Source organism: Ceratotherium simum, chromosome 5 (genome assembly GCF_057802395.1).
Source record: "Ceratotherium simum simum isolate JZ-2026a chromosome 5, ASM5780239v1, whole genome shotgun sequence".
NCBI lineage: Eukaryota > Metazoa > Chordata > Mammalia > Perissodactyla > Rhinocerotidae > Ceratotherium > Ceratotherium simum.
The window spans coordinates 25350271-25376725 of record NC_141904.1 but is presented as its reverse complement, the minus strand read 5'-3'; the positions used below and the strand labels follow the sequence as shown (position 1 = coordinate 25376725).

General features: G+C 36.4%; 1 protein-coding gene across 1 annotated transcript in view; it reads right to left on the bottom strand.

Annotated features, from left to right (window-relative positions):
- Positions 1 to 26455, bottom strand: part of KCNH8 (potassium voltage-gated channel subfamily H member 8) — a 369427-nt gene that overhangs the window by 150379 nt on the left and 192593 nt on the right. The window contains exons 4-5 of the mRNA XM_004419411.3: positions 14258 to 14385; positions 8443 to 8683 (exon numbers count right to left, since the gene is read on the bottom strand). Coding sequence (XP_004419468.1) covers positions 8443 to 8683; positions 14258 to 14385 — 369 coding nt within the window. The remainder of the gene's footprint in view (positions 1 to 8442; positions 8684 to 14257; positions 14386 to 26455) is intronic.

The window sequence follows — 26455 nt, the reverse complement described above, 5'->3', positions numbered from 1 at the left end:
AACATCCGTGCTAATCCTCCTCTTTTTGCTGAGGAAGACCGGCTCTGAGCTAACATCTATTGCCAATCCTCCTCCTTTTTTTTCCCCAAAGCCCCAGTAGATAGTTGTATGTCATAGTTGCACATCCTTCTAGCTGCTGTATGTGGGACGCGGCCTTGGCATGGCCGAAGATGTGGTGCGTCGGTGCGTGCCCGTGATCCGAACCGGGGCCGCTAGTAGCGGAGCACACGCACTTAACCGCTAAGCCACGGGGCGGGCCCCGGGTCTTTCGAATTTGATGTTCTCTTTGTTTGGAATGTTTATCAAGACACAGAGATGATTGTTTCCTTTATGTCTTTATTTAAATGTTGTATTCTCAACCGACTACCCCAACCACTTCATTTAAAATTGCAGCCCATTCCTTCCCCCTTCTCTGCTTTATTTTTCTCCATGCAACTCACCACTATCTGATGTGCTATATGTTTTGTTTATTTGTTTTGTTTCTTGTTTGTCCCCTATTAGAATATAAATCCCATGAGGGGAAGGATCTCTTGCTTGTTTCATTGCTTTTCTATCTCCAACATCTAAAACAGTGCATGGCAAACAAGAGGCATTCAATATATATCAGTTTAGTTAGTGAATAAATATATTTTGCACAGAGATGTTCATTACTTTTTTTTATATAAGTGGCAAAAAAATAAAAATCATCTTAAATGTGTAACAATTAAGACATGGTTAAGTAAACAGAATGGTTCATTTACATGTTGGGATATCATACAACTATTGAATGTTTATAAACATTTATAAAACACAGAGAAATATTTATATTAAAGTGTTATATGAAAAAAAGGCATCAAAATTTGCATAGACTATGATCTCAATCGTATGAAAAGAAATAGAAAAAAAAACAACCAGAAAGATTTAACATGGAAGCTGTGAGTGTGTGGGAATGGGTGTGACTGAAGGCCATTTGTTCTCCATTGTTTCTATTTTAAGGTTTATATAATTAGCATATCTCCACAGAGGAGAAATTAAACTAATCAAAAGAAAATGTCTTTAAAATGTAATTTGTTGGTTTGTTAGAACATTGTCATTGTGTATGATTTTCTTCATAGCAAGAATTGGTAGGACTATTTCCAAAAATCTACGTGCCTGGGCCGGCCCCGTGGCTTGGTGGTTAAGTGAGCGCGCTCCACTGCTGGCGGCCCGGGTTCGGATCCCGGGCTCGCACCGACGCGCTGCTTCTCTGGCCATGCTGAGGCCGCGTCCCACATACAGCAACTAGAAGGATGTGCAGCTATGACATACAACTATCTACTGGGGCTTTGGGGGGAAAAAATAAATAAATAAAATCTTTAAAAAAAAAAAAAAAAAAAAAAAATCTACGTGCCTGTCTAATAGGAAATGATGGTGAATAAAGTACTTTTTATAATCAAACATAAACCTATTATTCTAGCCTATGGAAAATATTAATTGCTATTTTTGAACCCATCAAATGAAGAAACACTCTGCTTTGCAGTTTCACGTGATTAAGGAAAATACGGTGGTCAGGTATCTTGGGTATCCGCTCAATAGTTGATTTATCATAGTGCTTCATCTTCCCAGGGGGAATTCTGAAAAGCCTAAAGAAGCAATAATTAAACCGATAGTTTATTTGCAAAATAAATGCAGCTTTAATCTTTGCTTAAATAGGTACTTTTAAGCCAACTTATTTGGGAGCTCTTAATAGCAATAATGAAAATAGTACCTTAGTTTTCAATGCACTCTCTTTTTCCCCCATGGCATTCTGACATGTAAAATCTCTTCACTTTGGAGATAAGACACTGGATATATTACATTTCTCTGGGAATCTGAAGCGGCAGGGTAGTTTTCTGTTTCTTGTTTAATTATTGCTACATCCTCAGGCTTAGATTTATTCAACAGAAAATAGCTGGTCAGTAACCAAATTGGCCTGATTCATTTCTTGTTGATAATGCTCAATACAATACATTCCATTTATTTGATACTCCTAATGTATTATCTGGGAATGTAGGCCCTGGAAATACTCCCATGGTTGGTTAAAAATGGCCACTTGGAACAAGGATGAAATCTGAGCTATGCTTCTGAGTGCCATCTTGAGTTACTGTTGGTAAGAGACCCTATTACTCAATTCAAGATCAGTGTGAATGGCTAAATGGAATAACTGCAAAGAGTCTCCTCAACATATTTAAGGCTTTGGGTTGTGGGGGTGCATGTGTGCAGATATGGGGGTGTGTGGCTGTGTGGGCTTCCATTGCCACCCTATGTTGGAAAGGCTGAGTGAGACTAGAAGGGAGAATGTGAGTAAGTGAGTGGTAGGGGAGAAAGAATAGGACTGACAGAGGAAGAGAGGGGGGGAGGGAGGGACTCTAATACTGAGAGATAAATGAATGCTAACTTATTAAAGCTTCTAAAGATGTAGTCCGGGAATCCCGGATGCCCAAATCATTCAGCGGTAAAACTTATTTTAATTCCTCATCAGCATGAAATTTCAACTTCATTTATTGTTAGAAGCCTTTCCCTCCAGTTTCCAAGTCTGTACCTTCAATTTTAGTCATTAAGCCAAGGGGCAAAATGACATATCTTTGTTTGCATTTTTCAGGAAAATGACTATAAGTTGAGGTTTGCCTGTACAATGAAATAGACATAAAATGTCTATACTCTTTCAGGTTCCACCGAGATTTATATATTTTGCCCTAACAGGAAAAGACACCCAAGAATGCTGAAAGAATTAAAGTACTTCTGAGGCTTGAGTTTCTACTGGAGAGTAATGAACTGGAGTTGAATGGTTTAAGAACATTACTCAGTTCCATGTTATATGGGAAAAGGCATATTTATAAAGACTGTGCACAATGAAGAGGGGATTTTGGGAGAAGTTTTACAAAACAAACGTGTATTTAAAAATACTATTAGAAATTGAACACAGATCCAATAAAATTATGAAGTTGTTGAATAGAGATAAGTCTCAGTTACTGTAAAGCTGGTGATTAAGCCTTATCTAATGACTTCCTCCCAGATTGTCTTACTGGAAGCCTAGCTTGTGCCTTTCAGGCTTCATCAGAGCTGGGCAGAAAAAAGGAGGAGGAGCAGAAATGCAGATCAGCTCATTTCCTTGTTCTTAGAAGTGCTGATGAAAGATTGGATGGGAAAAGACACTGGAATAATTGCCTCTAACATTGTTTGGAATCATTCAATGCATGCCAGGCCCCAGATTGCTGCAGATAAAGAATGCCTGACTTAGGTAGATGTAAGATGATGGTATTTAAGAGATCTTCTCTTGGCTTTTCTAAAAGGATGCTGAGCCGAGTCTGTAGAAGTAGTTGTAAAAGCCTTAGATCCTTTAAACGGTAACGAGTCCCCAGACACTTGTGTTCCTGAAAGCTAAGGGATGTGGAATGTTCTGGTCTACCTTATTCTCGTGATTAGTTGGATTTTCAAAGTGTATTAAAGAGTGCTGATTTTCTGAAAATAGTGGATTTTAAAACAAATTGAAGAGATATGGGCTTGGTGACATTATTGGTGATACTCATCACTACTGATTGAACAGTGAGTGAGCTTATTTCTTGATACAATTACCTCACTAAATCCTCACAAAAATGCTACTATTTTGCCCATTTTGCAAATGGGTTTAGGGTTTTAGTCCTAGCTTGGTCAGTAATTGGCTAGATTTTGGATAAACTGCTTACTCGTTTTCCCCCTTTCCCTCCTGTGTATAAACAGATATACCTGCCTTAATTATGTCACAAGATTAAAATGAAAATTAAATGATATAATGAAATAAAGATCCTGAGATAGAAAAATTTGGTGACATGTAAGTGAATAGAAGCATTGATTAATAAAGCATTATAGACAAAAGGAAAAAGAAATAATCAGCATGATGAAAATATAGAAATGTGCTCATAAGAAATACTGCACTTATACGAATTCTGTTCATTAGTTGGGGTGAAATCACTTGTAAATATGTAAAATGTGATCTGAAAGCACTAAATAAATGCTAAATTAATCAGCGTTACCAAGTGATGGTAACGCTGATTAATGAATTAAAGTCAAACTCACATATTTCTAAAATGTTCCCTACATGTGATACTGTCCCTACTGAGAACTGAACTAGAACTACCTAAATGGACACAGAGTATAACCTTAAAAATAAAAGAAAAAAGTGCCTTCCAAATATGTATGGGGTGTTTGGGGTTTTCCTAATAATTGAGGAGCAATGCTGGTGGGTAGCGGGTAAGAATGCTAGATGTTCAGTCCTGGACAGAATGGTCTACACAATGTAGGATTGCTCTTTATCCCACACGACTCTCAACTGCCCTTTTGTGACTGAGGTAAATGTAAAGAGAAAATACAATTGCATACCATGTTTCCTTTGACCTTTAACCTTCTGAGGAGTTCTTAGACAGACCAAGTCAATCAGAGTTATAGCTTCATGGCATAGCCAATGATTCTAAGCCTTTGCGGTTATAACAGCAGATAAGAAGCATGTGCAAACCACTTCCTAGATAGGCTTACAGTGGAATTACAGGAAAGAAGAAAAAGCATTCTGTTTCTTTGGAAAGGATATATCTTAGAACCTCAGAAATAGCTCAGTGAAGGGGTCACAGATGCTAGAGTGGTATTTTTTTTTTTTTTAGAATGATATAGCTATCAGTAACAGAATATCCAATTAACAGTGGCTCCCATAATGATAGCATTACTATATCACCCGATAAGGACTTCAGAGGTGCAATATCTCAACTTTCTGCTCTGCCATCCATATCTTCTTTCCTATGTTTTTCCCAACAATTAAGGATGGCTGTGATAGGTACACACATCATATCCTCCCATCCACAAATCCTGGGAAAAGAAGGAATAGGGACACAAGTATTTTTCCCTCACATGTCTCTCTTCTTTTTTCAGGGGAAAAAAAAGAGATTTCCAAGAAGTCCTCAGAAACTATCTTTTTGTATCCTATTGGATAGAACTGGTCACATAATTAACCCTACATCTGAAACTGGCTAAGGGTAATGGAAATACCACTGGCTTAGAACAGTCATAATTAATTTCCCTGGGTCTGGGCATACTGTTGCCTGCAAAAAAGTGGGTTCTTTGGTATTTTAGTAAGGAACTGGGGGAAGTGATTGTTGGACCTATGGGTATACTACAGTTTTTACCACCAAGATTTCAGAGATTCAAACTATCAGTTTCTGCATTCATGGAAGAAAGAGAAGGAAGTTGGCACTTCTTTCTCTCATTTTCTGTCTCCTTGTTATAAATAAAGGAAAGCAAATTGAGTGGAATTTTTCAGAAAATGGAATCATATTGATTGTAAACTCTTAAAAAGCCTGATCCAACACCCAGGAGACCTGAGTCTGCCATCAGTTAGTCATGGAGGCTTGGGCAAATCACCAGGACTCAATTTCCCCAACTATAAAGTAAGAAAGATTGGATCGGATTAATTACTAGTAGGTCACTCTCTTTTTTTTTTTCTTTTTTAGGTCACTTCTCATTTTAAGTTTCTGTATGGCTTTGAATCAGCAGCTAAGTTAATGCATGATGGTTTTCCAACTAAAAGGAATTTTATACTCACTTTGTAACTTAAGAGGAAGAGAGTAGTTAGGAAAGAGTCAAGCTCACCATTGATAGTTATATTTTGACTAGCATAATTGCACTCAGATACTTTCTTTATGGTGAATCCATCAGGGAAGAATGTTTTTAAGTCAGTCTTCCCAAAAGAGTATACTAAGTGGTCTGGGGGGCAATGAGTTCTGAGGTAAAAATAACTTTAGGAGGTGCTGGATTAATCAGAGTTAAACTGATTTCTTTATGACTGAATTTCTCAGAGGATTTATAATGCTAAAGCCTATTTTGCATCTCCAAAAGAGACATATTATCTCCCAACTTTCATTTTGACTATACATTCTTTTTTCATGGAACATTTAATTTTTCCCCATCTAGAAAATAATCACATTGCCTTACATTTATATAGAGTAGTACAAATCACAAAATATTTTAAAAGCATCGTTTAGCTATATGAAAACCTTTCCTTCCCAAACCTTCTTTTAAACTACTTTTTAACAATTCTGACCCGGTTGATTATAAAATGTCAATTTAATAACACTATTCTAGAAATAGAAAATAAACAGTATGTTAAATATGTTACCACACATTACCACATTACCACACATACCCATTTAATAAATATTAAATGGTACAAATGTTGCCTTAGTATTGTAAAAATACAATATTATAGGCAATACACTTTTTTATTCCTAGTATTTTGACTTATTTCTCAATGATCATTTTTAGGCCACTTTTGTGAAATATTTCATACATAAAGTTTCTGGGAAACATACTTCGAGAAATATTAGTTTAAGCTATTTTTCCAAATATGTTATAATAAGTTGTAGATACATTTAAACTCATTTAAAAGATGAAAGAGCAGGAAGATAGTAGTAGGAAAGAGCAAGGAAGGTTTTACTGCTTATAAAAATAGGTCAACAAGAGATTCGAGGCAGGAATCATACCAAAACTGTTAGCAGACCAAAATCTCAAGTTCTAAAGTAATCTTTGTAGAAGGTAAAATGCATAAAAACAGGAGGGCGTTTCCATTCCTTTGTCATGCAACTAGTAAGGGATGGGTATTGCCTACATAGAGAAACATCTTGCCGCCTGGAGCACAGTAGTAATGACAGTAAGAAAGAACACAGAAGATTCTGGGGCAACTATGCTGGTGTAGGGGAAAGGGGGCAAGCCAGACTCTATTGGTTTAGTACAAAATATCTTTCTCACAGGTGTCACTTGTCCTGAGTGTAAACAAGTCATCATCTGCCAATGAACATGGAGTACCAGAAGTGGCTTCTAAGCCCTTGGAATTTCAAATATCTAAGAACCAAGAAGAGCTGAAAAGAAAGTTCAAGATATAACCTTGGCCCTATGACAGAGTTGTAAATAACAATAATAATAGTAATAATAATAAGAAAAAATATTTGTTAAGCAGATACTCAGGCTCAGACATGTTGAATGACTTCCCAAGTTTTTGAGAACTTTGATGAGGTCACAAGGAGTCTTTAGGGTGCTAATTTATGTGTATGCCATGGTTGGGGGGGAGACGGCACTAAAGGTTAGCAAAGGATATAAAACTATAATGGATTGGCATATGGACACACCAATTTGTCTACGATTTTCCTTTTAAATTGTTTTTCAAACTGGAATGTTATTTTCCATTTAATAGTGATTTAATATCCCTTTATTGTTATACCTTTCCAATAAAGAATAGTTTAATTTTAAAAAAAACAAAGACAAATTTTCTTGAGTTTGTAGCTTTTCCAAGCTACCTAACTAGACAACATTGCCATCTAGTGGCCTAAACATACTACAGCCACCATGTTTGGGGTGGGAACAGGGGTCCTAACATATCTCTGAGGGGTGTCCCTGTAGTTGCAATGTTAATAGTGATGCCAAAGCCACACCAAGAGCATACAAACTCACGCAGAGCAAACATGTACTGACATTCAGCTAAAGAACTCACTCTGGCCCCAAAGCTTTACCAGCTTCACAGAGAAAAAAGTACCAGCACCATTGAAACAGGTTTTGGTCTGTCTCATGTATTTATTTCCTTTTCTTTGAACTTTTAAGATCCATTTCTTATTCCTTTATTCACTTACCTGCTCGAAAACATTTTCAAAACATTCTCTTATCTTTACAGTTAAGATGTTGCCGTATATCACCATAACCAGGTCAAGAACTGGACAGGGAGTCAATCTAAGCTTTAATGGAGATCTAGAATCTGTCCTAGAATGAGCAAGAAAGAGCTAGGCTTTGGCCTAACAAGATGAAGATTTAAAGGCCAAGAAAATAGGAAAAGGTTTACAAGCGTGGAGCAAAAACAGCTTCAACTGAGATTCCCAATATTCTAGAAGTAAATATGCTTAGCAAACATCCCTTGGGACCTCTTCTTTGGTTAAAATCACATACTCACTGCTTTTCTCGGTTAACTAGAAGGCTTATGTAATTCTTTGCTTCTGCAACCAGGCCACCTATGGCAGTCGCCATCAACATGCCAAAAGGGCATGGAAGGGCATGGAGAACCATGCCAGGATTAGACTGCTATCTGAACACCACTGATGGGTTCTTGCCAAGCCCCATCTCCGACCTTACACAGTTAAGATCATGATGGATGTGAGAGTACAAACAAAATAGCCATCAAGCCTTTTTTAGACCATTTTTGGCAAAATAAGGATAGAAACACAGAACACCAGTTTAGATCTGTTTGAATAAAGGAACAGTGAGAGAGCTGGAAGAGGCAATTTCCAGAAATCCAAATATGTGCTTCTTCAAAATTTGCATCAGAGACTGAGTCATGCCCATGCAAATGGATCTTAGTTCAAATTCGCGTCAGAAAAATCTGGAACACACTTACTTCCCCTATGCAAATCTGCTAGGAAGGCAGCTGTTGGTTCTTACCTATAATAAAAAGAATCTCCACTGCAATGTCACTGACTGTTGTGCTCCGAGTCGTGGACAGGTCATCGTTGCCGATAAAGCAAACATTGTAAGGTACAGTCACGGCAACATAAAACGTCGCCAACAGAATAAGCCAGTCCCAGCCAGCTTTAAAAGTGCTAAAATGCAAAAGTATGAATTTGGACTTTTTTGCATCAGAAACTTTGTACTCCGGAAATGCTGGTTTATCTACAAAAACGTTCTGTGGATAAAGACAAAAAGGAGAGAAGGGAGACACAACATTAGAAACAAGGATCACACAGCCTTAAATGCACATTTCTGTGAGGAGGATCATTTATACATACAAGGTCAATATATCTCACAAGTGACTTTTAGAAGTTGGTGATGCAAAAAGTGGAGATGTATATATCAAAATGGAGCAGAGATCTTTGTTGTAAGGAACAAGAACAGGTAGAGTTTAGTCATGAATGTTAAGTGAGTAATCCAATTTTTTTTCATTAAAAAATAAAAAGACTATTACCCAAAATGTCACCAGAAACATCCACAGTTGCAAGTATAACCCTACATGCATTATAAACACAAAGATATATTTATATTCCTATTGTCATGGGGACATTGCATATACTTATTGTTTTGAGATAACAGTCATTATCTAAAGAATATACTTGACCTGAAATTCTTCTAATGACAGCAAAGGTACCATTTTTTTTTCCTACAAAAGATAGAGTTATATGATCAACATTCTATTGTAAACAGCTGTTTACATTTCCTTCAAAATATAACCAGGTTGTGCTAACTACTTGCTTTTTTGCATTGTGGTTGTTGGTGAAGTTTCAAATTGGGAACTCAAATCTCATAAACTTGGTTGACGTGGATTTATTCTGACACTGGTTAGCCCTTGTTAAGATGGCAAAGTGAGAAAAGGTTACTTAAGTGTTATTATTCAAGTCATGGGAGGAGAAAGGCAATGTTCACTGTGCAGCTGATTAAATGCAGAAGAATAGCTGGAGCTTTTATAACTACAAAAGCACTTCACTTTGAAAGCAGTCCAAATTGACGAACAATTCTCCTTCTTGCCATGAGACAAAGGGAGGCCCAACAATAGCGCTTGTGGAAATTTGACAAGCCTATGACCAGATACTTGCAGACCTTGCTTTGACCTCAATTAATGTGAAATACAAGATAGGTAATGGATACTTAAATTTGAAAGTTAGGTTGAACAAACAGAACAATTAAAAGTTCTGGAATACATGTTACTTGCAGGTCACATTGTGTCTTCTTGTTTCAGCCACTGAGGGAAGAGTAAATTAATGTGGTATGTTCAAGGATTCCTGAAATACTTGAGGATTCAAGAAAGGTTCAGAGCAATGAGGAAAACTTAGCTCTTTACTGGTGACTAGCAGTGACCAAATATTTTTGCTACCTTAATATTAATGCCTCCTATCTTGCATCTCTCCTTGGTAGGCATTCCCAACACATGTTTCTACTTCCTGTTAATATTCTCACTCAACCCACACAGGCACCTCATAATACCAGGATTTCATAGTGAGGGACTGCGTCACTACTTCCAGATGGTTCTTTGATGCCCATCTGCCACTGCGTGTAAGTTCCATTCAATTCCCTGATACTTAACCTGCCACCTTCGCCTCATTCTCTGGTTTCCAGGAACAAGTTCCAATAGTAGATTTTGGCATAAAACTGAGAAGAGGAGAATGAAGTATAAGTGTTGGCATTCTCATCAAAGCTTAGGCTGGTGCATAGGAGAAGGGAGAGTTAGGGTCCATAAGTATTAATCCCCTCAAGGTTGAGCACTTCCATTTAGAGTAGGACATGATGGATTCTAATATATTTATTTTTCAAATATTTACTACAATAAGATATTACCAGAAGCCATAGGGGAATATCTCAATTTCTATCCAAATAAGTCTTTTCCTACCTTGTTACAGTAATTAAAATTTTACCTTGTTTGAGGGAGAAGCCAGCTCTAGGAATGAGAGCTGGGAAAACTCAAGAAGCAAAGTATTTTCTTCGGATTATTCTAATTACATGAAGCATTAGTGATGTTGATGCAAAAGGTCAGCAATGTATTAGTAATCTCCACAAATCAGAAAATAAATCACACTATTTCATTTTTATAGGCTACTTAAAACATGTTATTTAAAATTATTTTAAAAGATACTGAGAATCCAATACATCTCAGATTAGACTTAAATTTTGAAAAGTTTTTAACTCAGATCTTGTATACATCTTGACTCAACCACCTGAGTGAAAAAATAGATGCTCCTCTGGGCCGGCCCCGTGGCTTAGCAGTTAAGTGCACGCACTCCGCTGCTGGCGGCCCAGGTTCGGCTCCCAGGCGCGCACCGACGCACCACTTCTCCGGCCATGCTGAGGCCACGTTCCACATACAGCAACTAGAAGGATGTGCAACTATGACATACAACTATCTACTGGGGCTTTGGGGAAAAAAAAAAAAAAGGAGGAGGATTGGCAATAGATGTTAGCTCAGAACTGGTCTTCCTCAGCAAAAAAAGGAGGATTAGCATGGATGCTAGCTCAGGGCTGATCTTCCTCACAAAAAAAAAAAAAAAATAGATGCTCCTCTCCTCCCACCACTGTATTTGTAAAGTTTTATCAAAAACCTTTGGAAAGGAAGAAAATTTCTTACAGTTGGAAAGTAGCAAGTAAGAGAAAAAGACATATCATTTATAACCCTGCAACATATGGAATTTGCCTAAAGAATGATACACTGACTATTTTCTATTTTAATTACATATTATTTATTAATTTTGAAGCATATTCTTTTGTGCCAATGATGCTTTAGTTGTTTAAACTCTAAGAATTATTGAAACATAATAGTTAAGGCCAAAGCCTAACTAAGGTAACTGTTTCCTAAATAATTTTCGTATAAGTTTATTTATTTATTTATTTCCCCCCCAAAGCCCCAGTAGATAGTTGTATGTCATAGCTGCACATCCTTCTAGTTGCTGTATGTGGGAAGCGGCCTCAGCATGGCCGGAGAAGCAGTGCATCGGTGCTCACCCGGGATCCAAACCCGGGCCGCCAGCAGCGGAGCGCGAGCAATTAACTGCTAAGCCACCGGGCTGGCCCTGAATAATTTTTGTAACATTTCTTTGAAACTAACTTCTGAATGAAAAAAGGGATAGGAAAATGTTTCTACAGTCACTATGCCGAGTAATTCCAGCATAGTGCATGCCCTCAATGATGGCTAGCACACTACCATGCTGGTAATATTCAGGCATTTAAACCACTCTCCTTTCAAGCTCCCAAGACTCTCATGTGATCTTTCAGTTTGTGGTGGAGACTCTTGCATCATCCCAATGTCATCTAATAGAGTAGCAAATCAAGGGAGGCAGAAATTAAACACCTTTTCCAAGACGTACCAGGCAAAGTTAGAGCCCAGACTAAAAGGTGTTACATCCTGATTTCCAAACCTTGCTAATGGCCTGATGAGTTAATTTGTTCATGGTTGAATCATATATGCCTATTCCACAGAACTGGATCAGAGAAGCAGCAAGGGAGGGGCAGGAACACAGTGGCTTTGAGTCAGGGGATTCAAGGAGGGGCCCACATCCGCTGCTTCTCCTTTTGAGATCTTAAGTAAGTTGTTCTTTTCCCTCATTAAAATGGAACTGATAAAAATCATTAGTACTGGCTTGCTGTAAGAATCAAATAATATGATGTAAGTAAAAGGAATCTGTAAATAGCAAAGAGTTACAAAAATGTTAAGAACTCTTTTGTGTGTGTGTGTGAATGTTCATATAGCCAGAATTCCCCAAAGACAGATTGTTTAGCCAATAAACTATCCAGATCATTTCTTCCTCTTCCTCCTTCTCTCTTCCTGCTGTCGTTTAGCCATTCTACTCTGTTCTCCTTGAAAGGAGATGGTGAACAGGGCCAGTCCTGATTCCACACTTCGCTTTCAGAAGTAAGATGTTACCTGTATTGTCAGAGTCACTGTGTTGATTACTCGTCCTGAATTACTGTGTATTATTTTAATGCTCCACTCTGATGTTTGTACTTCTTAAATGAATGGCAATTTAGCAAATTAGCTAAGCAGTGGGAGTTATGATTTTTTAAATCAGATTTTTAAGTACTGTTCAGTACTTTACTGAATCTAAGGGGAAAAACAGCATGTTCAGAAAATACATTTTAAAGCTCACTAATACTTGCCATATTTAAATGATTCTCAACTGAAGTCTAGAAGACGGTGTCAGCTTTCAGTGTTACAGAATCTCTGGCTAATATTTGATTAGGTGCTTTGCTGGTTGGCTTGCATTGATTCAAGCCCAGATGTGGTTACCTTTGTTTCTTCCTAGAACTTGTTTACTGTCACTATGGCTGACTTGGTAATTGAAGAGACATGTAAATAGGAATCAGTGGAAGGATCCATAGATCAAGCGGTGTGCACTGTTTCAAGTGTATCCCTGGACTCTCAGGAAATCAATGTGACACTAAGGCACTGGTATGCCTAGAAAATCTGTATATCGTCAGGACAACATAAGCAGTGTGTGACTCTTAACAGGGGTACGTGGCAGATCAGCACCAGCATGAGTGATGTTCCTGGAGCACAAATGGATCAAAACAGCTTGTTCTGGCTTCCAGAGAGAAATCACATTGAAGCAGAACCAGGTTTGCAGCATTTTCATGTCAGATTTCGCTCCACACCCGGGCTCATGCATCTTTCTTTGTTCACTACAATCAGATAAGCAGATGCTTTGTATATCTAATGCAGGACTCTGTTGTATCAAAGCATTTGTATGTCAGATTAGGTAGTCTTGAGCTTTCAACATAAAAAGTAAGATGCCAAAGAATCCCCTTGTGTCCCCAACTCCCAGAGCTTTTGGGTCTTAGATCGATTCCAACATAGCTCTGGTTGCTTGATATGACTTTTTAATGTCATTGGCAAGTTAGAACCTGAGTACTTATATCTGCCACCCACAGTCACACACACCCTCAAAGCCATGTATTCTGAGGATTACACGATGCAAATTCATGACATTACCATATTTGAAAAATTATCTTTGAATATCTACAACTAAACAGACATAGTTCTGGGTTTCTCAGTGAAGTCTCCTAGTGCTATGGACCAATTATGAAATTAAGTATGAAATCCTGGAGGATGTGTGTCATGTAAAACTCTGCAAAGAACCACCTTTTACAGGCACAGTTATTTGCTGTGGCTTTTAACAGATAAGCACCAGGTTTCAGAAAGTAGTCCTACTATAATTTACTAAGGGTGCAAATTTTTACCTAACTGTATAAGGTATGGTCTGTAATTTCAAATCCAATATTCCACAGTGTGAAATGTCCAACTGTGTTTTGTATAAAATGTAAATTTTTAAATGGAATAATGACTTTGATTTGTTCATGGTCCCTCTGGATAAAAGCATTAAGCAAAATTAGATAAAGTGCAAAATAGATGGAACTAAAATTAAATTTGAGAGATTTTAACCAACAAACTATGAATGTGTAATATGACTGGCTGCATCATCTTGTTCACAAAACATAACCAGTATGTCCCCGTTTGCAGCATCGCTAGTACTATATTATACTCACTGCAGTAATATTCTAATCTCTATGCTGTGATAACACTATGATTAAGCACTTTTACTACAGAAATGCCTCATGACTGCTGACCTTTTTCAGTTTGTTCTTTATGGAAAAGCACAAGCCAAAGTGGAAAGAGATCTAGGAAAGCCAATAAACGAGTAATTGGAGCCTTTCTTTAGTGAATCAAACATTGCCACCAGGGGAAACTCTAGCATTCATAGTGTACACACATACCACCTACATTATTTATTTTCAGTTTGTTCTTTTCTCTTCTTTGCAGGTGCCCAGAGATGTGATAAAGGACCGCTCGACTCCGTCTCCGGGCTGAGTCAAAGTGGGTCCCTGCTCTTGATCTTCCTTTGGCTTTGTCTGGGGGAAAATAAAACTCATTAAGCATCAATGAATGTATCATTTCACGCCAAGAATGTCAAGTTTTAACAGTTCCCCTTCAACAGCACATAGTACATATTTTTCAACACCTAAAATTATTTGCTGGCTCCTAATGACATTAATTTTAGTCCTTTATAATTTACATATTTTTGTTAGCATATTAACTTCATTAATTTTTTAAAATTAAAGTAAAACATACATGAGTATAGAGAAACTTTCAAACAGTTCGGAAAAGCATTAAGTGAAAAATCTTTCTCCTTCCTTCCTGCTATTCCACTGTTATACCCCTAATTCTCTCTCAACTTTTTTCTTGATTTTTTTTCCTAAAAAAATCTAATACATGTGCTATATCCACATTTATATTTATTTCTTTGCATAAATGGAAGTTGACAATAAAAACTATTTGCATATTACTTTTTTCACACCAAAATAATGTAAATTATTCCAAATATGCACGTTATAGTTCTCTCTCATTCCTTTTTATAGCTAAGAGTATACCGTGTTAAGGATATAACTAGCCTTAGTTATTTTACTATTTTCCTATCATGAACATTTATCCAGAATTAAAAAAAAACAAAAACCTGTGTAGATAATCCTGGAATGAAAATTTTTGAGTGCAGAGAGCTTTGCATTGTTGTGCCAAGACATTCAGTAAATAAGTTACTAGCAGTGGGTATGTACATTTTCAATTTTGATATACGTAGTTCAAATTTCATTCCAGCAATTTATACTCCCAGCAACAATGAATGGGTGTGCCTGTTCACCACACACACATCAAAATTATGAAACATAAAATGTTGCCTAACATTTTGATAGTTGAAAAATGCCATATTATTGTTTGAATTTGCTTTTAAAAATGATGCATGTGGATGGGCATTCATTTAAATATTTATCCATTTGCATTTATTTTTATGAAGTCTATTCATATTATTTTTGCCAGTTTTGAAATTAAGTTGGTACTTTTCTAATTACTTGTAAGAACTCTTTGTATACTAATTCCCATTTTCTTGTCATAAATGCTGCCAATATTCCCATTTTGTTACTTGACTTTGGATTTTATTTACGCAGTATAGAATTTTTAAATTTGTATGTTCTCAAACTTACAAATCTATTCGTTTGTGGTGTCTAGACATTATGTCCCGCGTAGCAAAACTCTCTTTACTCAAAAATTGTTTTTAAAACTCTATGCACGCTTTCTTCCAACATCTTTATGTCTTTACTTCTTTTCAAAAGGCTATAGTCCAAGAGAAATAAATAAATTGATTATATGACATCAAGAAACATTTAGTCTTATTTGGTCAGTTGGTGAACATACAATTTCATCCTAAATAAACTGTATCTATACTAAAGTGATTGCAAAATAAAAAAATTAAAAACTATTATTTATCTAAGCTTCATCATCAAACCTCTATAGTATTATGAGGGCTGTCTGATTCCTCTTCTTCATAAAAGTGATTTGGTTTGGTTGCTACGTTGGGGAAACCATGTAACTATTATTGATGGCTCCTGTGTGCTAAGCCCTGTTCTAGAGCTTCAGTATTAATAAATTTCAATTAATCCTCCTAAGTACTTAGTGAGATAAGTATTATTATCCTCCACTTACAGATGAGAAAACTGAAAGATCTAATATCATGTCATATGATCAAGCAGCTAGTCAGGAGTGGAGCAACCATGTGAAGCCAGGGTTTTAACCACCCCCCATTTCCACTCTACCCTGGGATGCCTTTAATGACCAGAAAATAGGATGTTTTATTCACTGCAAAAGTCTAATCTGATGTTACATTTTTTTAAATTGTTCACCTTTTGCTTCATACTTCGAAAGAATGTTTGAAATAAAGTATGATATATTACTATAGGCTTGAATCACTAAAGACAGATTAAAAAATACAAAGTAGAACATCAAAAGGGGCACTTTGTTTTGAAACTCATGGCTGAACAAAGTGCATTTCATCGTGTTGCTAAAAGTTAAGACCATGTCTTCATGTGTTCATTTTTTTGCTCTGCATAGAACTCTTACAAATTGCATCTGAAAATGTAATCATTAACCCATCAGGGAGTAATTTTAAATATATTTAAATTCGAAAACAGCCAGAGTTTTAAAATAATGTCTACAGAAATGTGGTAGGAAAAGCCAGCAGGCTGCTTATGCAATATTAGTTGGTTATCAAATTGCCAGGTGGAATTACAATGCTAACTGCAAAATGGGCCAGATTAGAGATTTATGACAGTCAATAAGCCGATTCCTTCTTAGTGGAGAAATCTAATTAATAGCTGAGATTTTCCAAATCAAGCAACAACAATTTATAGTCTTAAAAAAAGGGCCCCTCAAAGGAAAATGTCAAAGAAATGTATCTTGATCTTGGCTCTAAATGGAAGAAAAAAATTTTTTCTTTGAAAAGTTTTAGTCACAATATAACCCTCATGCAAGGCTGGGGTTGAAAACCATTCCACTTAGGTGATCTAAAATCTCCCAAGCAGAGGAATGAATTTTAAAAGATCCTGGGTTTGTGACTCCCTAATGAAAAAAAATCACAAATATAATAGGGAGAAACTCATTAAAAAAATAATAATAAATACATGTATCTATACAAAATATTATGATAGCAATATTTGTCATTTGCATATACACACATATATATACATATGTATGTAATATACACATGTGTGTTTGTGTGTATAACTAGAAACAAGCCAAATATCCGTAAACAAAAGAATGCATGAATTGTGGTAGTCATGACATAGGATATTAAAATTCCATTAAACCGGACTTATGAGGGAATAAATGAAAAATGAATGAAATAGTACCTATTAGTATAGAAACAACTCAGAAATGTAATATTGAGTACAAAAGCAAGAAATAGAAGAACACAGGCAACACGGCGACATTTTTATAATATTCACACACATGCAAAACTAAACAACATATTGTTTAGGGAAATGTATGTGCTGTAAAACTACACGTAATTACACGACTACAGCTAGCGGCAGACGTATTGGAAAATATAGTCTCTAGCTGGACCACCATGTGCTTTATTATATGGTATTAGTAAAATTCTATTTCTTAAACTCAGTTTTAGATGTATGGAGATTTGTAATAATATTGCTACATTACATATTATTTACATTACATTACATTACATTATAAATATTACATTTTTTAATGTAAACAATATTTCACAACAAAGAAAGGACAAGACTAAAGTGATATGGGACCATTTAACAGGGGGACCTGATCAAATTCTTTGGAATTTGGTGGTGGGGGTGGGGATGTGGTATCAATTGCTTGAGATAAGTGACCCAGGGTTAAAATTTGAAGAAGGAATAGTTGTTAAGAAGACAAGATGAGGGGTAGCAGAGGAAAGAACATTCCTGACAGAGCAAATAAAAGGTGTTGGGGCCTTGGGCAGAAAGGAGTTCAGCATCTCTGAAGAACTGAAAGAAGTCCAAGAGGGTTGGAATATAGAAAATGGGAGATGGGCCGGCCCCGTGGCGTAGTGGTTAAGTGCACGCTCTCCGCTGCTGGCGGCCCGGGTTCAGATCCCGGGCACGCACTGATGCACCACTTGTCACTGATGCACCACTTGTTGGGCCATGCTGTGGCGGCATCCCACATAAAGTGGAGGAAGATGGGCACGGGTGTTAGCTCAGGGCCAGTCTTCCTCAGCAAAAAGTGGAGGATTGGCATGGATGTTAGCTCAGGGCTGATCTTCCTCACAAAAAAAAAAAAAAAAGAAAGAAAATGGGATGAAGAGAAGTAAAAAGGGAAACTAGAAGGTAGGCAGAAGCCAGACAGATCACCTAGGGCCTTTTAGGCCAGATGAAGAATTTTGCTTTTTACTATAATGAGATGGTAAAAGTATTAATTAGGGAAGAGCCTAAGCTGCTCTAGCAAAAAGACCCTAAAATATATGTATGTTGTGTCTTGAATAAGAAAACCATACACTCTGTGTGCACCTTTTTCATCTCACTTTCTTCTCCTTTCCTATAACAGAGCAGGGGTTACTAATCTAAAGCAGTGGAGTAGCTCTGCCATTCTTCCCAAGGGGCCTCCATCTTTGAGTCTAAGTCAACTCCTCCATAGGGAGGAGGAAGAGCAGGTGGACGGCAAGAAGCTTCCTGTGAGGGAGCTGGAAGTTGACACATCACTTTTACTCACACCATATTAGCTACACTCAGCTACAAAGGAGGCTGGGAAATATAGTCCATAGTTGGGCAGCCATGTGTCCTGTTAAATCTTAGCTGTAAGTTGGAGAGGATTCTGTTATTAACGAACGAGTTCTGGAAGGTAATTAACAGTTCCTATACACGAAGCCATAGCAATGTTTTAAGCATTCAAATGACAAGAGAAAATTTGAGTTTTCAAAATAACACATTGACTTGTAGTATAGGAATTGATTAGAAAGAGTCAATAGAGGTTGTTAGGAAATCACTCAGGACGTCATTTTAGTAGCTCAGTTGAAACACAGCAATAGCTTAAACTGGAGTGGTCACCATTGAGGTGGAGTGAAGCTGACACATCTGAAATACACTTCGAGAGTCAAGTTGCCTGGCTTTGTCATTTAATTGATCATGAAATTATCTAGCAAGAGAGGTCAGAGTGAGAGGAGAAAAACTAGGCCCTCCAAAATGTAATAGGCAAAAAAGAGTTTGAAAAGGAGAAACACAAAAAGGAGGGAAATGATAAATGTGGTGTCAGAGAATCTGAGGGAAAAGAATATTTCCAGAAAGAGATAGAGGTCATAGTGTCTTCACACCTTACTTTGAGTGATTCTCCTTGAGTGGAAGAGTCATCCCATCCCTCTCTTATAATAGGAGGGAAAGAGGAGATTGACTATACATGGAGGTGAACATATGGGTTTGAGGGCAGGAAGATGAGATAGCTACTGTTTAAGAGCTTCTCCCTCACTCCTTCCCTCCCCCTACTCCTGCCCTCCTTCTCTTCCTCCTTCCCTTCCTTTCTTCCTTCCTCATTGACTTTGGAGGTGAAGTCAAATGCTAAGGATGAGAGGTAGTCAGTAGGAACTGGTGGTTTGAAGACAGAAAGAAATGCTCGAAATATTTCTTGTGGAGGATAGGTGTTCAAGCGCAGTAGGGAAAGTGATGGTTTTGTTGGGGAATCTGACTGCTCCATTGGAAGCTGCTAATAACACATTTAGAGTGGTTCCCATCTCCCCCAGTATAGGTTTTAACCCAGTAATTCTTAGCCACCTGTGTGCAGGTCAGGGAAAATGGATTGTTGCTTCTTTTGTTTGCAGCTTTGCCGGATGGATATAGAGAAAATACGGAGGTGCAAAAGAGTTCAGGATACATGAAAAAGAGAGTTTAAAATTGTGAACCATGGGGGCTGGCCCGGTGGGGCAAGCGGTTAAGTGCCCGCGCTCCACTGCAGCGGCCCGGGGTTTGCCGGTTCGGATCCCGGGCACCCACCCATGAACCACCTGTCAAGCCATGCTGTGGCGGCGTCCCATATAAAGTGGAGGAAGATGGGCATGGATGTTAGCCCAGGGCCAGTCTTCCTCAGCAAAAAGAAGAGGATTGGCAGATGTTAGCTCAGGGCCGAACTTCCTCACCAAACAAACAAACAAACAAAAAATTGTGAACCATGAAATGAAGATAGAAGGAAAAGGAAAACAGTAGTGGACTAACAGATAGGAAGAAGGTGAAGATTTCAGTGATCTGGAGGTTACTGTCAGGTCAAAAAAGGTAAATGAGTAAGATACAAGGGGAAGAGATGCTGTGTCAGTAAGCAGGATGATTAAATAAGGAATTTCAGTTATTGAGCAATACTGAGTGAGGATAATTTCCAGGAAAAAAATTAAAAGTTATGTTTACACTCCAGTGAGTTAGGACTTCTCAACAAAACATCATGTATTAGCAATGTATTAGCCCCCGTCATGTTCTAGGCATAAGGCTAGGAACTTTGTCTTGGTTCTCATCTAATCCTCATTTTGCTAGGCATTAGTTTTCCATTTATTGAAAAGCAAGCTAAAGGTCATAGAAATTGTGTTATTTGCCAAAATTCAAAGTAGGAGAGCTGATATTTGAATCTTTAATGATTTTACTCAAAACATCATGTTCTTTCTACCTCACTATAGTGGATTATAGACAACTAAGCAGTAGCCTCTTAAAAGATATTTTCACTCATCTGTGTTATCCTGTTGAGTCAAAATGGATCTATCTGCTAGAGAGCAATTATTTCCTCTGCTATCTTTTCTCTTCCCACTTCACTCTTTTCTTGCATCAAAAGAGACTTACACTAGAAAATGTTCCCTCTCCAGTTTTAATTTTAGGCTCTATTTCCTTTCCACTCATCCTCATATCCTTCCTTTTACATTGTAAAATATTTTTATAGTATGCTCTTTCTTTATAGTAGATCATAGGTTCCCATTTAAATATTAATTCAGAGACTTCTGGTTTAAGACGGCTAAAAAATAGCCCTTATTAAAAAATTACAAGAAAACATATAAATCATGAATTTTTATGCTCTGAATTATATAAATTTAACGGAAAAAAAATTGTTAGAAACACAAAAGAAATTTTAAAAGCCAAATCACGGTGAAATACTTTAACTTCTCTCAGAAATTGGTAGATCATGATGGCAATAAATAAATACAATTATAGGGAATTTTGATACTATTTATTATCTCTAATTAATGAACATGCATGTATGACTCCATCCAACACTCTTTTCACATGCTCATAGAATATTCACCATAGTTGATTTTGTTCTGCAAAGACAATTTCAAAATATTCCAAAAAATAGAAGTCATGTGAGTGAAAAAACCTTCCATCTACTTTAAACTCTCACCATTTGGGTTTCCTTAAAAGTTCTCTATAACTCTTGATTTTAAAAGAAATTAGTATATGAACTTACAAACTTTTAGAAATGAATGAATATTGTTTTAAAAATGAAATAATGTCACCAAGAATACTTGATATCTAAACCCAATGGATATTATCAAAGATGGTTCAGAGGAAAATTAATACTTCAAGTGCATGTATTATAAAAGATATCATATATAAATATCCAATACATGAGAAAAAATAGATATTTAAAACGTAAAATACATAGAACTTTTCTTCAAGTCACAAAATAAATATAATAATTTATAAAGAGAAAACCAAATAAGAGTATACTAGAAGGATATACAAATGAAAGGAGAAATAAATGAAATAGACAACAAAGTTAAAAAAAGTTATGATCAATAAAATCAAAGGAAAATAAAAGAATTGAACTTCTGGCAATTGTATTCAAGGAAAAAAATAGAGACAACGCAAACAATATTAAGAATTTAAAAAGGACCGTGAATTTAGAAGACTAAAAAATTATGAGATTACTTTGTGCAAAACTGTATCAGCATAGTTTTCTAGATTAAATGAATTTTTTCTGGGGGAGGGTAGTCAATTACCAAAATAGGCCCCCAAAGTCGTAAAAACCTCAAATAGACCAATAACTGTAGAAGGAAGTAGAGAAAGAGACCTTCTCACCCATTCTGTTTATCCCTCCCCACTAAAGCCTATTTCAGACAGTTTTAAAGGTCAGTGTTACCAAGCCTTAAAGGAACAAATAATTCTCTTAAAGCGTCTAAGTACAAAAAAGCCTGAAAATTTCTGAATTCAAGCTGGCAGTCTGGAAAATTCTGGTACCAAAACTAGATGAGTGTAATACAAAAAGATAACTATATACCATTTTGAATATAGATTAAAAATCCCAAATAAAACATTAGTAAACTGAACATAGAAGAGTATTAAAAGAAAATGTACCATGCTCATGTGGGATTTATGCCAAGGATGGTTCCATTTTAGGAAACCTTTGTATAATTTAACAGATTTATAGAGAAGAAAAGTCATACCATCATCTCAATAAATACTGATTTTTTTATATAACAATAAATATTCTTATTTTTTAAAAAACTTCACAATAAGCAAGCAATAGAAGGAATCTTCTTTAACTTGATAGAGAATATCTATCAGTAACTGAGGGAAAACTCATATTTAACAGGGTGACATTAGAAGCTTCACAGTTTTTGTAATTTATAAAAAGACAATTTTTATAAAATAGAAAATTAATGTAAACTCATTTTGGAAAACTTGGAAAATACAGAAAAATAAAGAATGCCTGGTTGTTTTTATATCAAGGATTTCGTACATTTCTTTCCAAATTTTACTGTATTTATTTTTTGTAAACTCAATTGCAATTATATAGCATATACACAGTTGTTCCTTGAATATTAAAAAATAATACATGTACATTTTACAAAATTTAGAAATGTAAAACAGTGTAATAAAGCTGGAAATGACTCTCTTTCATAATACCATCTGCTATGAATAATTTAACATTTTAGTGAATTTATTTTTTTATTTTGTTCTAGGCTTTTTTTTTTTATGTCGTTGACTTCATATTATGTAATTAATCTTAAATATAAATTAACACAGGAATAATCACAGATCCTAGATATGAAGAAGGCTGAAGGGGAAAATATCTGCCAAAGGACATGGGACTTTAACCTTACCCAATTAAGGAAAAAAAATCTATAACTCAGTTCACTCAAAATGATTTTAAATATATATATATATATATATAAAATCATTTTTAAAAGGTTTGTAATGCAAATGGTCCTTTGGCCACTAATTAAGCCTTGCTTTTGTGACGGGAAATGAAAAGACTGAATGATTCGGCTGGCAGAGTTGTAGTGTACGCTGTGCTATATGCCCAGAGGCCCCTTCAGAATTAAAAGGCTTAAGTCTGTAATTGCTGGGTGTCCACCCAGAGCCCTCACCTCTTAGCCCTCAGTCCACTCTGGAATTGCCTTCAGCTGAAGAAAGTGACCTTGACCAAGGTCACCCCCGTTTCCCAGAGCAGCCTGCATTCACTGACCCGTCAATAAGGGGGTATAACGGAAAGCCCCCCCCCGCCCAAGTCTGAAGGCCAACTGGGAGTTTTAGCTGCTGGTGTACTTGGAGTCAGGAAAATATCTTGTTGACACTGCATTGCAGCCCAACTTCTCCCTCTGCTCAGCCCTTCCTTCTCTTCCTTTACAGCAGCGTTGATCCTAAAAGGACTCCCTAATAAACTTCCTGCAATCTCCATCTCAGAGCTGCTTCCCAGGGATCACGACCAGCATCGACAGTGTTCAAGTTAACCATTGTTCACAGGGTCAGAATAACCACGGCTAGTTGGTGTTTAAGCAGTGATTTAACAGGGTAAGTGTTACCATCTGAACTGTGGGGTAAAGAAAGTGCCCCAGAAAAAAAATTTTTACTGATACACAGAAATGACTAGAAGGGGAAGAAGAATAATGTAGTGAATTGCTACAGGGCCTGGTTTACTCTATGAACTGAAGAATCCTTCCGGATTAATGTATAACCAGTCCAAACTGGTTTTGGAAAGATACAAATTTATAACTTCTGCATTCTTAAATTTATAATTTTGAATCATTTCTATTGGCTGGAATACATCTTCAAGTAATTTTTTTCAGGTGACATCTATGAGTTATATATTCTATGATTTTCCACATACTGAATTGTACAATAGTCTGTTGTGAATTTTGTTGCTCTGAGAGTGTCACAGAAGCCTGCTAATCTCTAGGTTTATCAGAGCAGTGGCATACCAAGACAGGATAGTGGGAGCAGTCCCAACCAGGTGTAAGGAGAAGTGTCATCTGTAGGACATTTAAAAACAATAATAAACCTAACTACACTTGGTCAGCTTTTTCTTCTCACCACGTGCTGGCAATTTAAATAATTTCAGTGACAAAACACTCCTCCTCCCCAAAAAATATTTTGTTGGTTTTGGTTCAAAACAATTGCTGTGGTTATTGTTGAATTTTCATAATATATGTAAGGTTTAAAGTTTAGCACATTTATACTTCAAATTACAGACTGGGAGAAAATACTTTCAATCACTTATCTGACAAAGGATTCACATCTAGAATACATAAAGAACTCCCAAAACTCAACATTAAGAAAACTGCACAATCCAGTTAGAAAAGGAGCAAAATACACGAAGAGATATTTCACTTAGAGGATATAAGAATGGCAAATAATCACATGAAAAGATGTTCAACATCACTAGCCATTAGGGAAATGCAAATTGAAACTACAATAAGATACCACTACACACCAACTAACAGCTAAAATGAAAAATAGTGACAATAATAAATGCTGGTGAGGAAGTGGAGAAACTGGTTGTTTCACACTTTGCTGATGGAAATGTAAAATGATACAGCCACTCTAGAAAACAGCTTGGCAGTTTCTTGAAAAACAACAACAACAACTAAATATATACTTAACCATACAAATAAGCAATTGCATTCCTGGGCAATTATCCCAGAGAAATTATGTTCCCATAAAAACCTGTGCAGAGTTGTTCTTCACAGGTTTATTTGTAATAGCCAAGAACTGTAAACAACCAAAATGTTCTGCAATCAGGGAATGGTTAAATAAACTGTGGCATATCCATACCATGGAATACCACTCAGGAATAAAAAGGAACAAACTATTAATATTAGTTAATATTCATATATAATTCTCTGAATGGAGATGGAGGACAGATTAGCGGTAGTCAGGGGTTAGGGATGGTAGAAAGTCGTGGGGTGGGTAGCAAGGGAAAGATATTTGCAGTGATGAAATAGATGTGTATCTTGATTATGATGGTGGTCACACAAATCTACCCATATGCTAAAATCTCATAGAACTATACACACATATGGCACCACTGTCAATTCCTAGTTTTGATATTATACTATAATTATGTAAAATGTAACCATTGGGAACGTTGGGACCTCTCTTTCTCTACTATCCTTGAAAATTCCCATGAACCTATAACTATTTCAAAATAAAGAGTCAAAGAAACTACTTTCAGGTTATGTCTAGGTATTGGTCTGTTTTTATTGATTTTGAGCGCAGCATATTAAGGCCTTTTAATTGCTTTAAACATTTGAGACTCTTAAGTTGCATGAAAGCCTGCAGCTGGTTTTTCATGCATAGTGATGCTGGCCCATCCCAGGAGATTGTGTCAATTTAGAAAAGGAGTCCTTCCTCAAAGCATGTCACTTCCATCTATTACAAAATTGTTACACTGAACTGATCTCGTTAGAATATGACACTTTATTGTCACGTGCCAGAAAATTTATCATAAAAATAAACAAATGTATATATCTACAAGGCAAATGTGTGTATTTTTATACCCCACTCTTACACATTTCATGAGATACACACAGCTTATTGTTGTATTACTAATATTTAAAATAGAGCTAGTATATACAGGTATTTAATTTTTTTTAATGTACAAAATAAGAAAAATACTTCCCAATTATATATTTTGTATGGCATTATATATTTAAATATCTATTGATTATTGGGAATTTGGCTAGATTCTATGCTTATCAAATAATCATTGTCACCAGCATTATTTTCATCTCTTGTCTTTTTTAGTCTATTGTTCAAAGAAATTCTCAAAAAAAGACGGTGCATACGACTTGATTCTGTATTTGACAGAGACATGTATGTTTTGTACTACTTCTGATATATAGATATATAAATATGCTATATATATATCCTACTGGTTCTGTTTCTCTGTAGTACTCGGACTCTGGCTAAACCCATCACCCAGCTTCAACAAGTATGAATACATTTACAGTCTTGTTTAGTTTCACTCACTTTACGCCTCCAGGTTCTTCTGAGGCAAATTCAAGGCACCATTATCTATCCCTCTATCTACTTACATACATATACATACATATATGACAAAAAGTTTTTAAAATAGAATCACAATATCTATCATATCAATATATAACCACAATTCTTTAATATTATCAAATATCTAGTCATTGAGAAACTGTGTTTTTTAAATTGGGATCCTTAGATTCCCAGGAGGTAGAGAAAATGTTTTAGGGATGGAAATGTGTGGGGGGGGGACAGGAAAACGTCACCAGGCAAGGCATAAGGCCAGGAGGCCCCATTTCTACGTATCTATTTTAGAACATGGGCTTCTGAATGAGATTTTATTGAATGAAAGAACTCTGTCATTTAAAGAAAATGGAAATTA